The 16,081-nt window shown below is 41.9% G+C and overlaps 1 protein-coding gene across 8 annotated transcripts in view; it reads right to left on the reverse strand.

The window, feature by feature from the left end:
- Positions 1-1,720: 1,720 nt before the first annotated feature.
- Positions 1,721-16,081, reverse strand: part of CSNK1G1 (casein kinase 1 gamma 1) — a 56,502-nt gene continuing 42,141 nt past the window's right edge. For 6 of the 8 annotated variants that reach the window (XM_079953388.1, XM_079953386.1, XM_079953392.1 and 3 more), the window contains one exon: positions 1,721-7,269. In XM_079953388.1, the coding sequence (XP_079809514.1) occupies positions 7,215-7,269 (55 nt within the window). In that variant the 3' untranslated portion in view covers positions 1,721-7,214. Of the gene's footprint in view, positions 7,270-11,492; positions 11,722-16,081 lie in introns of those variants that run through there. The other 2 variants (XM_079953393.1, XM_079953391.1) reach the window with 1 other exon arrangement.

Below are 16,081 nucleotides of genomic sequence, written 5' to 3' on the forward strand. Positions count from 1 at the left end.
GCGCACAGACACGGTGCTGCAGGTTGTGGACTCTGCGGACATGCTTCCTGCACAGATCACGTTCGCAACCCAGGCGTCCACTGTACAGTACTGAGAATATAGGAAGCTGCCTTGTATATACTGAGCCAGACCAATGATTTATCTAGCTCAGAGTTACCTGACTGACAGCAGCTCTCCAGGGTTTCAGGCAGGATTGATCCTCAGGAGTGATCCACAGCTCTACCACCAAGCTACAGCCGCTTCCTTTGAAGTGTTCTCTAAAATAGCATTGTGTAGTGTGCAAACCAACATGAGTTTGACCAAACTGCAGGAGGCAGTGGAAGACAGGAGTGCCTGGCGTGCTCTGGTCCATGGGGTCACGAAGAGTCGGACACAACTAAATGACTAAACAACAACAAAGTATGCAATTTACACAACAGAGGGATATAAAATTATGCATGGTGTGGAGAGAGCAGACAGAGAAATGTATCTCTCCCTCTCTCACAATAGTAGCACTTGTAGAAGGTTAGAAGAATAAAATTACATCTTCACACAGTGCAAAACTATGAAATTTGATCCCCCATGAGCAATGGTCACCAATGGATGGTTCTAAAAGTTAAATTCATTCTGAATTAAGGCTAATCACCATTACTAACCCTTCTTAATGTCAGTTGCTGGAAAACACAGGAAGGGGGAGTGCTGTTGTACTTGGGTCCTATTTGCAGGTTTCCCACGCTGGCTTGATCCAGCAGGCTCTTATGTTTACTTAAACCTTATTTCTCATTCCGTTGCCCAACCATCCTAACAGGAGCATTTCAGAATTGTTCACTATCCCAAATAACATGACAGCACTCGGCTACCTGGCCACTCACTCTGACTGCAGAGGATAGCATGCAAGTGAATGTAAAATACTGTGTTCAGTGTGCACATAGTACACAACATATTCACTACAGCATCAAGACAGAGAGTAGTCTTTCATAACTTCTGCCTGATGATGACAAACAGCCTGGCGTTAGTAAACTAACACAGTGCATGGTCTCAATTCAAAACCAAGGTGACAGAATTGAACATGAATGCTTCCTTTGTTGGTGAGACCATGGAAGCACAAAAGCACATGCAAGCTGTGTTTATGCTTCTTTTGCAAATATAATCTACGTTGCAAACATCTCCAGTTTTCTCTTAGACAATACAGTATTAGCATATTTTGTGGTTACTGGTTGGAAATGCAGTGTCTCATCACAGGAGTAGCATCCTCTTTGTTTTCAAGATGCTAAATGTGATGGGATATGGCACCTGTAATGGTTGTAAGGGGTTACTTGTGCGTAAGTTGCCTTCAGTTTTGGTTAGATTGCCTGGCCAACCATGCTTTGGCTGACAGCTCACACTCCGTGGCCGGTCAGTCACTTGCAGGATCCGTCAGTGGGCGTTTCTTGAACCTCTTCCAGCATAAGAGCTGTTTGACGCCAAGTCTCCTCCTACTTTCCCTGCGCAGAACTTGTCTGCGCAAGTAAGGGGAAGGCAGAGGCGTGTCCGCGCTCTCCCCACTAGTCTCGGGTGAAGGGTCTTGGAGACCTCTCTCCGAATCCTCCATTTCCCTCCCTTCTCTACCGGTGTTACGCTGAATTCCTTCCCCCCTGCTGGTCCCCTCTCCTGCATCGCTGTGGAGCCTTGCCTCCACCTCTCGCTCCGATGTCAGTTCCCTGACAGCACCCAAGAGAAAATAAAAAGGACTACACAGATGTGAACAGAGCAAATTTGATGTTTTATTTTACATTAAAAGGGTGCAAATAGGGGAAAGGGGGGTATTTAAGGTACACAACATTTCTTGCAATGTCCCATTAAAAACAGGCACATCAGAAAAGATCAGTCGCAGGACCCAATTCCTGGCAAAGTGAAATCCAACTAGCGCCAGAGGAGCCTCCTGCACATCGTGTTTGTGAGCCCTTATCCTGAACCGTTTCAAATGCATTTGAAATTGACATTCATGTTAAAAAATACTACGCTTCATGTTCACTGCCAAGTTCCAAGAGCAGTGCCAGGATTATATGAATAAAACATTGCATTACACATTTAAAATAAAAAGATTAAAAATCAAAAGGCATTTCAACAAGAATCAGACATGTGCACACAATACTTTAAAAAAGATTTTTCACAGCTGATTTTTCTTTACAGTAACAAGAGTTGCACTCATTATCCCAATCATCCCATTTTTAAAAGCACAAAAGGCCTACATTAAAGAAACAGACTTAATAAATTATACATCACAAAATTTCCAATGGGAACAAGCCACTTAACTGTGGTTTCCCTGTTTGGGGAAGATACAATATTTGGTATGGTCCACCTGCCCCCAAATGATAATTCTCTTCTCTGCTTGGTAACTGCAAAGACAGACTTATCACTATCAAGTTGCTTTTCTAACTGGAGAAGATTAACCTGTTCCCAAGTTCCACAAGGTAGCCTATACAGTTATGCAGCAGTTATGCGGTTTGGAAAAGCATTTCTTAGAAAAAAGTGATCATTTTCCTGAGACAGTCTTAAGAGGATGAGAGAGGCTATTTAAAGCCATTTTCCTGCCTGTGTTTGATTGGCATGCACCTGTCATTTCGGGGGGGGGGGAGGATACTGAACTCAGAGCAGGCACTGGAACCAGGTGCTCAGTGTAAGAGTGTCCCAGTCCCTCTCAGAAACCACACCCTCCATAGGAGCAGTATTCTGAGGCAACAACTCCAGAACTAAATCCCCATGAGGTGCTGAAGTGGAGGTTCCTCCTACTACATCACTAAGCTGAGGCAAGGGCATCCTGGTCAGAGACTGAGGTTTCCTTGCAATTAAGAAGTTCGGTAATAAAGCATGCAGACTAAGCTGCAGCTCATCCTCAGGCTCAAGGCCTGCTGCATAACAAATACTGAAGTAAAGATCTGCACCCCCTCCAGACATTCACACAGCAGAGAGTAATTCCTATAGTGGTTCATCTACAGCACAGATAGGAAGCCTGTGGCCCTCCAGATGTTGTTGGATTCCAGCTTCCGTTGGTCCCCGCCAGCATGGTCAGTGATTAGGGATTATGGGAGTTGTAGTCCAACAACATCTAGAGGGCTAGAGCTACCCCACCCGAGACCTGCAGTAAAACTATTAAGGGAGGCTTGAGAAATCAGTTCCCTTCCAGTCACTTACTGGGATATGCATAATACAAACACGGCACTGAGAACTGCCAAGGCAAGCAAAGTAGCCTGGCATTCTTAGGCCCTTTAACTGCTACACATCATGCCAACATCAAGACCTGCAAAAAGAAAAGGAAGCTCAATCAGTGAGGCTCAAAACCAATGGGAAAAACTAGCCTTCCAAGCCAAACAATGGGTACTTCCTTTAAGGCCTGATAAGCAATGCAGAAAGCATATTTTCCCTCTTCCCCCATCTTTAGTATTTTGAGAAAACGGGGCTTATGGCTTTGTATTTATAGGGAGGTGCATATTTGGCAGTTCACACCCAGCAATACAACACCATCTTCAGACTACATACAAAGAAATGCTCACCATGGCAGTTTACCTTCCACAAAGCATCACTCATAAAAGCTCTTGGGAGAGCTTACAAGTTCCATTCGTCAAGGAGCAATATACATTTTGTTCCTCCATCCTGCAAGCCATTATAAACCACGGATGTGGAAAGATTTAAGTCATGCATGCCTGTTTTGGACTACAGGGGCACTGGGCAGGTCATTTTGAAGAACAAGCGTCCCAGGAAGCAATAGTTTTTGAAGATAAGTTCATGGTGTGTGTTTTAAAATATAAGATTAAGGCCTGAAAATTGAAAGGGAGAAAGAAATTCAAACCAGCCCCAAGGAAAAGAATTTTCTAATTCTGCCACTGGCAATTTTCAGAGTGATATACTCATGACATCACAAGAAAGCTGCTTTTATAGAGACTAATGCAGATTAGCTATTTTAATTTCTTCCACCCTAAAAAGAAAGGCAACTGTTTGGTAGCAAAGTCATGATCATGACTATTTAAAATTCAAGAGGGTGGAGGGGTCTACAAAGGATTACCAGTCCATTTTACAGACACCTGCCTTTCCAAGCGACAAAACTGAAGGTAGATTTTGAATGAGCACTTGGAATAACTATCCATGTCTTTTTTTAAAGAATATGTTATTCTCCGAGACCCAGAGAACATTAGAGGCCAGCTAGTCAGCTCCTGAAACAAGGCAATCCTCACAATTAAGCAGATTTGGCCTTTGGAAAGACACACATCCAGTGATGAGACGGAAAAGAGACCTATATAATCTTACTCATTCCTATTCACTAGCTTCTGAACGTTTGTTTCAAAATAATCAAATACCATCAGCTTTGTTTTGCAAAGGATGGCGCTGATTTAGAACTGGAAGCAAAAGTAATTAGCTGTAGTATTACTGATGATCATAGTATTCTCTTCAAAACAGCTAAGATTGAATAGTTAAGAATGAAGGGGGAGAAAGTCATTTTTACCACTGACTGTTCTCTGGAAAAAATTAGCACATTTCAGAAATGGAGAAGAATACTTGAAGACGGCTCCGGCTCCATGTTGCTTCATTGGAAATGGGAGGCTGCAGAAACAGCCCTGATATGAAGACACTGTATGGAAGCACTGGGAAACTGGGAGACTGTTTTGATAAAATGGGCCAGCACTTTGCATACATTCTCCCATATAGATGCTTAACAACTGAAATGTTCACTTGCAGTAGAAGAGGGTCCTACAAGTAATCCAGACCAAGTTAGTTTCTCTTGCTCCTTACCATGAGTCCACTAAATCCAGACTTTTACTCAAGTATCCCTACTGTGAGACATTTCTTACAGTTTGGTTTGGATAATAACCTGCTTCAAGAGCACATGTTCCCTATATGCATACAAATATTTTCATTCAGAAGGAAGCTAGATCTCCTGAGCAATGGAGCAGAGAAGCAAAGGCAAGATCGATTTCAACCATCAGACATTAAAAATAATGAAGACTTCTAAAGAAAAACAATTGGGGGGGCTGTTTATTGTGTAGCTTCCTCCATTTGCAAATTCTAAGATGCTCCTCAGTGGAAGAGAGCTAGACTGCAAAAGGACAGATGCGTGTGGTGCAGCTGGGAGCACAAAGGTCAAGTTTTCATGAAATCTTACATCTCATATTTGATATTTCCCATGCCAAGAGCGGGAAACAAGGCTCATTTTAGCAGGTGGCCTTAGAAACATTTAAAGAAAGTGTTAGTAGTCAGGAGGAATGGGCTGAGAAGTTTAAAAGGTCTTCTAAAAAAAGCAAACCCTTCTAATCAATGACTGATGGTGAAGAGTTCACTCCTCTTATCTGCATTTTAAATGCAATAAAAAGGCAATTGGCCACACTCAGAAAATGGATGCACAACTTTCTAGGATGGACAGCTCATGAGGAAAACAAGTCTACCATTTGGCTCAAGGGTTGAAGTAGTGTTGGGGGAAACAGGGAGAGGAAGGCAGTCCAAAGCTCAGCCAAGCAAAGCTAAAAATGAGGCTTTTAGATTAAGAAGAATACTCAAGAAATTGACGGGAACCAAAGGAGTTACTGCAGAGAGAGTTGCTTCTTCTCCCTGAGCAGGTTTCTTCTGTCTGTAGGCAAGGAGCTCCCAGAGTTTTCCCCAACAAGTTAAGAGGGTTATGGTCATGAGATAACTCCCTCCCCAAGGATTACTGTCTGAACTACAGCATTGTGGTGCCACCTATTAGGGAAGATGAGACACAAGATTTCAGGTATCAAATTTCTGAAAAGGAAACATTTTCAGTTCACTTCAAGGCAGTAGGCAGAGGCCACATGGTATGTCCTGGCCTTTGGGGCCAACTCCCTCAAATTTCCAATTATTTGTCTCAAGCCATATCCACAGAAGATCTGCTGGAGTTCACAATCTCTGCCTTGGAGCATACTGAATGCAGAGCGGCCAATCCCATTTGGAAAGTCAGAATAAAACAAAGTTATCCAGTTGCCTGGGGCATGTTAAGAAGGAGCCCTGACTGCATAACAGAAAGAATCATAGGTAATACTCAGACTGCTCTGCTGGAAGCCACATGCTATTCTAGTCTGTATAGATGGCCTTGAACTTCTAAAAGGCCTGATAAAATATGTCATCTAAGGCAGTGGCAGTGTCCTCTCGCTGATGAAATAGCTTTGCTCCCTTTAAATGGCCAAACTGCCTCATCCTTTCCACTTTCGGTTACAGTAGTCTGCATTTGCATTTCTGTGACCTGCCCAGAATTCAGCCCAGCTGACTTTTCTCCTTCCTGCCAGCAGAAAGTCTTCCAATTCCAAGCAGGTTATGTCAGGCACCATGGAGAAAAACCACAAGAGGGGTGTTCACTGACAGCTGGAAAGGGCAGGTGAAAATTCAAGTAAGCTTCAGTGCACAACCAACAGTGGGGTATGAAAACCCCTGAATAGTCCCAGGGGATTCCAAATGTGGTGGACAGACTAAGTCAAAGGGAGGCTTTGCACTCAAATACAAGCTGAACATGTGTGCTGGCATCATTCACACCCACAAGGGGGGGAAAAACACGCAAGTACAGCATACGCATACATAATGCTAAAAATAATTAAAAGTGCAACAACGTAAGTTCCTTTAGAACAACTGACACTTCTCTGTAACCATTCTGAGAAGGGAGATGCCACAGAAACCAGTAAATCAAGGCAACTGGAAATGTAGATTGCAGTTCTCTCGCCATTGGCTTACTATCATGGAATTCGTTGGAGTGCGATTAAGAAGGATCAGCTGCCAGTGTAGTCAAAACTAAGCCGTTCGCAGCAAGAGAAGCTGGGTCCTCTTGAGAGCATCCTCTCTTCACCACCATCTTGACCCCGCAGTTCATAAAGCCCCCCGCTGTTGGTGGGGGGGGGAAAGCATGTCGAGAACAAAAGAGAAAGGGAGCAGGAACAAAAGCACATCCACCAGGAACGCCCTCTTTGCTGAACTGCTGTACAGACAGGAAGGTAGCCAGCCAACCTTCCAACAAGGGCGACGAGTGCTGGAAAGGATGCAATCCTGATTCCAAAAGGAGCTTCAAGCGTGGAGTGAGCAAGCGAGACCATTTAGGGAATCCACCTGAATGTTTATTTTGGAATTTTTCCCCCTTCCTCTCTTTTTGGTTTAATATGTCCCTTGTTTCTTGTCCTCTCCCCAAGAGAAGCCCCATTCAATAAGACGTGGCAGGAACAGCAGGTAAACAAAGTCCCCCAAAGACCTCAAGGAGACGCCTGTCATTTCTGGCGTTGGGAAGATGTCTTCCTTTTCCTCTTATAGAAGCAGCAGCACCTGGAGCACAAAGAACACAGCAAATCAATAGAGAGTACCGGGACCTCCAGCAAGCCCTCTCCTTCCAACACAATGCATGTGACGTGGCCAACTTCTTCACTCTCAGAAACACACAACACACATGCTCCCAACACCCACCCTCTCCTGCAACAACAGATAAACTCAAGACATTCAAAGCATCAAAGTAGTCCAATAATCACCACCAGGAATCGCCACCATGTTCTGGGGACCCATGTGATTTTTCAAGGGCTGTAATAACTTGAGGGTTACCATGACCAGTTCTAGCCTCTAGCTTTGGCATTATTTTCCAAACCAACATCATTTGCAACTAACGGGGAATGTGAACATGGCCGATTCCGTCTGAAAGGCACACAACTCAGAATTGCCACCCCTACCGCTGGCAGAAAGCTGCAAGAACACACACTTTTAACCAAGTTGCTTTCACCAACACAGATGATACATTTACTATACAAGAAACTATGAACAAACAGGATGCTTTTAGAGTGGAACTGTGGCTAACAACTCCTAAGATAATTCTGAGACATGAAGAACCCTGGCATGGGATGCTGCTGACACAGATGGACCTATGTAGTATAAGATGAGAAAATCCACCTCTGTTGCCTAAAAATACAAGAGGGATTGAAAAGAAGTGTGGAAGAATTACTTAAACAACACGGGTTGGAATTCAACTGCTAAACACAAAGTGGTCCTGATCTGAAGTTTCCAAAACACTTGAAGTAGATTTCTAGAACAGTGACTTGAACAAGAAATCACCCTTGCTATAAAAACAGATGGAAAAAACATGCTTTATAGGGAAGTGGATTTCAAGCAATCAATTTAATCTATGATTAATCAGAAATTAAAGTTGTAGTCATGACGATTTGTAGAACATAATTTTATCATTTTTTAAAAAATCAGTTATACAGGGTACCCAGATTTGTGTGTTTCCTCTTCTCTGTATCAAGCTTGATGGGAAAAGGTACATTTTCTCCCAAGGTTAGCAGGTATTTTTTGCCTTACACCACAGATTTCCTTCTAGCATTAAAAACCACAGGAAACTGAAACTTACGGTTGGATTCAATGCAAGTAAGTCTTTTAATTCTGTATTATCTTAAATGCTGGTGGGGTCTGAAATTGTTCAAATCTTGAAGCCATTTTTATTCTGGTGTGATTGTCCATAATATCCTGTAATCCTAACTCTCAAAATGATACAAATAAAGATGTTTTTCGCCACTTTAGAAATGAGAGATAGGTTTTATCTGTTATTTGCTGTCTCATGTTGAAGAGGCACAGTGTCTTTCTGCCAAAATCACCACCACCAATACATACCCCCAAATTTTGGTAATATGGAAATTTAATCGATCAAAAGCCAAGGTAGAATCAATTATTTTTTAAAGCACAGTTTATAATTGATAAGGCAACAAAGATAAAGCAGGTGGATTTAACAACACGCTTAGAGTAGATATTTTTGCTCTGAAGTAAAATGTATCTGGCATATGCATGAAAGCTGGATAAAACCTAGGCTTGGCTAAGCATGATCTGCAGTAAAGGTGGACAGGCTTCATGACTTGTGAGGTTACGTGGTTCTTTACCAGAACCCCAAGATCTACTAACCAGAGCCAGGTGCCAAAGACAGAAACATAGAATTAAAAAAATTATGAGGCCAGACATTTGTGTGTGTTTTTTCTTTCTTTTTGAGTACCAGAATGAAATGAAGTATATAAGTCATTCAATATAAAAAGCCCACTCCAGGTTATCATTTCAACTGCATAATCTAGATCAAGAGAGTGTCATTTTGTTGTTAGAATGGTTAAACAGTTGGGAATCAGAAATCCTTGCAATCAACCTTCTTCCCAGCACTACCCTACAAGATTTTAGGAGATTATTTTTACAAATATCTTGAGAGACCAATAAAGACACAAGCAGGGAGGCAAGGCATTCCCATACTTCAGCAGCTAGGAAGTTAAGCATATAATTACTAATTAATAGTAAAATACAGTTCACAAAGAGGGTGTACAAGATCTGAAATTCTGATCTCCAATAACTTAAACTTTAAGTTAAATTTATAGCATGGTGTCAAATTTGCATTCAACAGGACATTTCTTTCAGATAACAAACATGGAAAGATGATTTAATGATTTATTTATTTTTTTTTACAGATAATAGAGCCCACTCCATGTATACATATTGTGAACAGTTTTATATCAACTGTATTTGAGCAGTAACTGGCACTCAAACTTATGCTCAAACACAAAATGAGTATTGTAGGGTAACTCCAATGGATTTCTCAACTCTTTCAGTTATACCCCAAAATAATAAATGATTGAATCTCTATCATAGCTGGGGTGGTTTTTTTTAAAAAAAACAACAACACACCACATAGGCGGCAGTTAGTCAATGAAGTGATTGGTCATCTTCCTAGGATCTCAAGATTACACATTTATTAACAGCAACACAACTGGCTATTAGTCATAAATGAAAGAAAATTAACTTGCCCTCTATTGACCCCTAGTGCTTTAGGGTATGGGCATGGCTTATTCAATTAAACTCGCAAACGAGGTAACAGGGGAGGAAAGCAGCAAAGTGATTTATTGAAAGATTGAAGGTTCCCTCACCCCTCAATACTGGAATAAGGAAGTCTATGAAAGATTGAACTTTTCAATCCCACTACATTCTGGGAATAAGTTGACCAACAGATGAATATTTGAATTAGCTAATTAAAAGCAAGTTAATACTGTTTAGATCATGATTTATTGTCATTAGATTTAATTAATATTTTTGTCTTCATTTGTTATTTATGTGTACTGTAATGTATAATTATTGTGGAATTATTGTGGAATAATTGCTTACATAATACTTAGTAGAAATAATATTTTTTTCAAAAAATTGCCGTGTTAGCAATTTATGGTCTAGAAGCCCTTCCCTGATAGGTCTCCTGCCCTTTGTGGTCAAAAAGGAATCACCCATTGCCTTCTCACAAATTAGATTATCCTCCAGGAGTTTTTCCTCCTTCCTTGTAGCATGTTTGCTTGCCTTCTTACCTGAGCCACCTGGACTTGCCTGACAAAGTTTACTAGATAGAAGCAGCTTTCAACATGCATCTTATCACCCTTGTACTCCCTCTTTCAATAACTCAAGGAGAAAACTATTAGTCATCCAAGCATAATGAAGCAGAACAAGGACAGATGACTTTTGAATGTTGCCCATTTTCATCCTCGAAACAGGGATGAGAGAGGAAACTTTGGCCACATGTGACCATGAGGAGCTCTCCATGGTTTGGAGAAAGACACCACAATGAATAGCCCATGCAAAGCAATAAGCCATTGCGTTGGTCTCACAGAGCTGTGAATGATGGGGAAGAAAGGGGAGGAAAAGAAAAGGCAGAGAACACACTGTGTTGCACTGAGCTACAATCAAAGTTAACATTAGCATCTGGTCACCCACTGCAATATCAAATGCCTATAGTGCATGGCCTGCCGCATTAGAACAGAGCTACAGGCACTGCTAGCATCAGCACAACTATGTTTCTCCCACTCTCAGTTTCTGGATCAATTACAATCTATTGCACAATGTGTGTGTTTTTAAAGGAGACTCAACCAATTTGGGAGAATATCGCATGCTGGCAAAATGCTCATCAGTACAAATGGACTGTATGTATCCTTCCCTTTCCAGAGAAGTGAATGGTTTTTCCACTAACAATATTTAGCGTTACGGATTCCACTACCTTCTACAATAGTAATCAAAGCAGCTGCAATTGGAGACATTGCAGGGAGTGGACAAAACTTGATCTCCTCCTTGGGCGCTGGCAATCCCTACAGAGCCTCCTATGCTCCATCTCATGGATGAAAAGAACCCCATAGCACCAACCTTGCTTGGAGCAAAGAAGAAAGGGCAAGGCAGTCCTTAGAGGTACAACTGGTTCTTGCATAAACTTCCACTCCACAAATAATAACTGTTTACCTAACTGAAATTTCTGTAACACAGACCTTACTAGAAAATTATTATTCACAGAAAATCTGCATCTTGAGAGATCGAACTAACTTAACTTGCTATAGAGAGTTGCTTATTTTCCATAATTAATTTTAGGTGTAAAATCTGAAACCTTGATTACACAATTTGATTTACTTTGCATAGGTAGCCCCATATAAGGCATGTGATCTCATTAGTGGATAAAACCTCAGAGAGAAAGACAACTCTATAATAAAACAGGAAGGTGACATATCTAGGTTTTGACATGGTGTATTTTAATCAATGATAAAATGAACAACATAAGTGAAGGAAGTTGATCTGTAAAACCTGGGAGGCATGCATGAAGCTAGGGTGACTTATGCTGCACAGATGGCTTCCATTACAGATGACACAGGCTGGATGGTTGGCAGAACCAGACAAACCAGTCTCTTATGAGAAGCCTGGAGTGGACACTGGGTGGCCTTCACCTATGAAATTAATTCACTATGAAATGAAGCAGAGACAGAGAGAGAGAGAGTCACAAAGACTGATGGAATACGCGATATATTCCTTAAAAACACCCATTTCCCACATTCATTGTTTCCATCTATACAAACAAGTGGCAGAAGCAGATATGCTAGCAATTATTTCTAATGTTCCCATCACCTCAAATTTCTAAGGTGGAAGAGTTGCCATAAAATGGTTTCCCCTCCCAATAGTCACATGGCAAAAGTGTCTTGTGAAATTCACTATACTGTATAATTTCTGGCTAACCACGTCCTGAACATGGTTTTTCAGAAATAATACAAGGAGATTCGCCCCAGTTCTGACTTTCCCACTTAAGAAAATGGGTGTGTGTATCAGCTCTTAATGCAATGCAAATGATTCCATAAATGCTAATAAATAACAATGGCCTACCACTCATGTCAATGGAAGATTTACACTTTTGAAATATGCAGCTTGTCCTGTCCAACGAAAATATTATGACTGAGCATGGTATATACAAAAACACACAGAAGTTGAATAAAATGCACCAATTATGCTAGAAGGCCAGCATCATAATGCAAAGCCATTTGCATATTTCTAAACACACACACTACTCCCCAGATAGATAATAATGTTGCAATGCTGCCAGACAGCACAAATATTCTGCAAATTGCTGCCAGCAAAAAACTTCACTAACTTCTCTGGTTTGCTCTGAGAAAAATTTAAAGTGCTGGTTTTACCCTATCAAGACCTAAACAGCCTAGGACTTTTAACGGCTAGGTGAAAATTGTTATTCAGCAAAACTTTGGAAAGGGTTTAATTATAGGGGCTACCAGATGCCCAACTGCTTAAGTTACACTGTGTTTGTGTGTGTGTTTTTATTTGAATTTATTTTTTAGTTTTGAAAGCCAACTTGTTCCTAAACAGTAACAGAAGTAGAGGATAATATTTTGAAGACGGTAAATACAGGCTGGCAGACAGATTGCTTGTTATGGTATTTTAGCATTTTAAATGCTGCCCAAATATGAGAGGAGGGTCAAATGCCTCCAAGGGATATAACCTACAAAATAAGGTAGGGCAGTAGGGGACACCACCAACAGGATAGCCTTGGATTTTTAGTTCCATAGCCTATTGCAGCATTTCCCAACTTGGGGTCTTGCAGTTGCTTTGAACTACAACTCCCACCAGCCCCAGCCAAATGGGAGTTGTAGTCTAAAACAGGTGCAGGGCTGGCCTATTCCACACGTTTGGTTTGGTAGCAAACAGATATCTAACATAGTTTTCTCTCTTTTAAAGGATCAGACAATGTTACAAAAGGATGATCTAAGACTAAATTCTTGAACTGTGGGTAAAATTCCCTGGGACAGTGAGACTAGTGATCCACCATTGCCAAGTGTCAAGTTCTCCACTGCCCAGAAACAAATGGACAGAATCATATACTCTGACCCCAGCAAGAACTCAGCAAACAAAGCCAGGGGAGGAAGCTACTTAAGTTTGTAGGGAATGCAGGTTGGCCCTAATCCGAGATATTCCCACAAGTGAAAGAGATGCACTCCTGCTGAAATCTCCAACGTCACACACCCTGTCCTGCTACAGGGTTAAGAGAAGTTCCCCCAGGCAGCTTATGTTTAGAAAGGGAGACCCCTCTGAAGCATACACAGAGTATTTATGATATTTTAATTTTTGTGTGTAAACCGCTTACAATACTTCGGTTTGAAGCAGTAGGCAAATAAGAAATAAATAAAGTGCCCTTCCTACAGCTGCAGTAGGGAGTTATTCCAAAAGCAACAGCACATGATGTGGCTCAAAAGACTGCAGATACATACTCAGGAACTCTGAACTCTTAAAACACACACACACACACACACCCCTAAAGAGTCAGCTATGGCCAAGTATGTCTTAAGACTACAGAACTGCTGATAACCATGAACTTTATGGGACACCTTATGGTGCACATCTATTGCTAGCTATACCTCTTTAGGGAAAATATATATATACACACACTGGGTTGTATGCAATGCAGTGCCAAGTTAAAGTCACTAAGCAGGATACTTGCCCTGCTGGTGAAATGTTTTGCACCAGCAGAATGTTGTTGAAGCAGAGAATGCATACACAGGCCTTTGGTAACTTCGTTGTGTGTCAGACAGCACAATATGTTGTGCAATGAATTTCCACGTGTGCAATTGTATGGGATTCACCTGTTGTGCAACATTAAAACTCATCCTTGCGCTAGCAAACAGAGAACACTGGATATAGACTATTGTATTTTATGAGCCCACTTGTTTGTACAGTTTATATTTAAAACAAAAAGGTAGCTACAGACAGAAATGAATGGATATGCATGGATATAAAAGCCTACAGTTTAATCTGCAGCCCTCAGCAATAGTCAGATCAGGAAGGAAAAATATAAGCATCAGCATCTCCAAACTATCCATGTTCCATTCGGCCCAACAAGACTTCAATAATGGCCTAATCCACAATCATAGTCCAAATATGACTATTTGGTCAAACTACTGCCACATTGATGACAGAGTAAACATTTGGCATATATATAGACCAGGTCTGAAAATAACTTCAAGAAGGGGCAACAGTACACAAGGAATATACCCGTGAAAAGGTAAAGTAAAACACACACAGCCTAAAACAACCCAATTACTGGAAAATTCATGCCTAGTAGTAAATTCACTAGGCATGTTTATCCTAGCCTGTTACCCTAGCCGTATATTTAAGAATTTGCCTGTGATAATGAATGTTACAGAGTAAGTGTGCACCTGGTAGAGAAGGGACTGAATACTCCATCCCTCCCTTGCTAGCTCACTGTGTTTCCATATACCGGTACTTTCCTCTGCAGCCTTCACAGAAATACAAACAAGCAGAAACAAGACTGGTATATCACATAAAATGGGGAGTAAACATTCCCAACATAGAACAAGCAAAACCTCAGAAAAAATAACATTAAGCTCTGCAAGCTCCATGGTTCCTTCATAAAAGCCTTACAGGAATAAATATAAATGCCCCACCACATAAATTGAATTCTCTAGTCTTTTGTAGGAAGACGCTCCACAGACATAATGATACCAGTCCTGTTGGACAGGGACAAACAATTTTGTTTGCTAGGCTGGGATAATTATGCCTGAATCAGACCATACATTTGTGCCTGAAACTCATGGGCTCAGAGTGCTGTGGTATTGGACGTTACATAGAAAGCTAAGATTTGCTATGCCTTCAGTTCAAGACACTCTAGGTCCTAAAGTGGGGACACTTGTGCAACTCTCTAAGAATAGAGGCCATGAAACATAGCCCAAAATAGTTAAAAGTACTTGCATACCACCTAGAAGTAGAAATTTGGTATGCATACAGATGCCCCAATTACAGTTGTACCTTGGAAGTCAAACAGAATCCGTTCTGGAAGTCTGTTTGACTTCCAAAACGTTCAAAAACCAAATCATGGCTTCTGATGAGAAGCCGCGTAAGCACCGTTGGATGTTCAGGTTCCAAAATAACGTTCGCAAACCGGGACAATCACTTCTGGGTTTGCAGCATTCAGGAGCCAAAACATCCAAGTTCCAGGGCGTTCGATAACCAAGGTATGACTGTACTAGAAAAGTCTGAAAGAGGACTATTTTAACGAGTGTTAACTGCGTGTGTTCTGTCCTGGAGAACAAATGTCATTCTTGAGTTTGGACTGTTGAGTAACAGTCCAAACTCAAGAATGACATTTGTTCTCCAGGACAGAACACACACAGGACTGAATGTTGGGTTGTGAGAGTTCTGTTGTTCTTTCACACACTCCAATAATTAACTTATTTTGTTGTGGGAGGAGGAATCATTACCAGTAGCAGCCGGAGATAAGCAATCCATTATTGCAGAATGTACCGTATTTTTCGCTCCATAAGGCGCACCTGACCATAAGGCACACCTACATTGGGGGGGGGGGATTCAAGAAAAAAAATATGCGGCTTTTGGGGGCTTTTGTGGGAGGTGGGGGAAGTGAGAGAGCCTCACTCTGTCCCTTCCCCCACCTTCCGCAAAAGCCAGGGATAGCCGCGCGAAGCCTCCCCAGGGCAGTGGGATGAAGGCTCCCCGCTGCCCTGCAGAGGCTTCGCGGGCTACCCCAGAGCTGTTCACGAGCTTGTGGGGCTGGCGGGGGAAGCCCGGCTTTCCCCCACCACCAGCCCCAAAGAGCAGGTCAAGGAGCAGCGGAAAGGCTTTGGGCAGCCTTCCCGCTGCTCCCAGAGCTTGTCGGGGCTGGTGGGGGAAGCCCGGGTCTCCCCCCCACCCCCCCCCACCCCAGGGACTACACATTCGCTCCAAAAGACGCACAGACATTTCCCTTAGATTTTAAGAGGGGGAAAGTGCGAAAAATACAGCAAGCTAC

The sequence above is a fragment of the Podarcis cretensis genome (assembly GCF_951804945.1).
Source record: "Podarcis cretensis genome assembly, chromosome: 14".
Taxonomy (NCBI): Eukaryota; Metazoa; Chordata; class Lepidosauria; order Squamata; family Lacertidae; genus Podarcis; species Podarcis cretensis.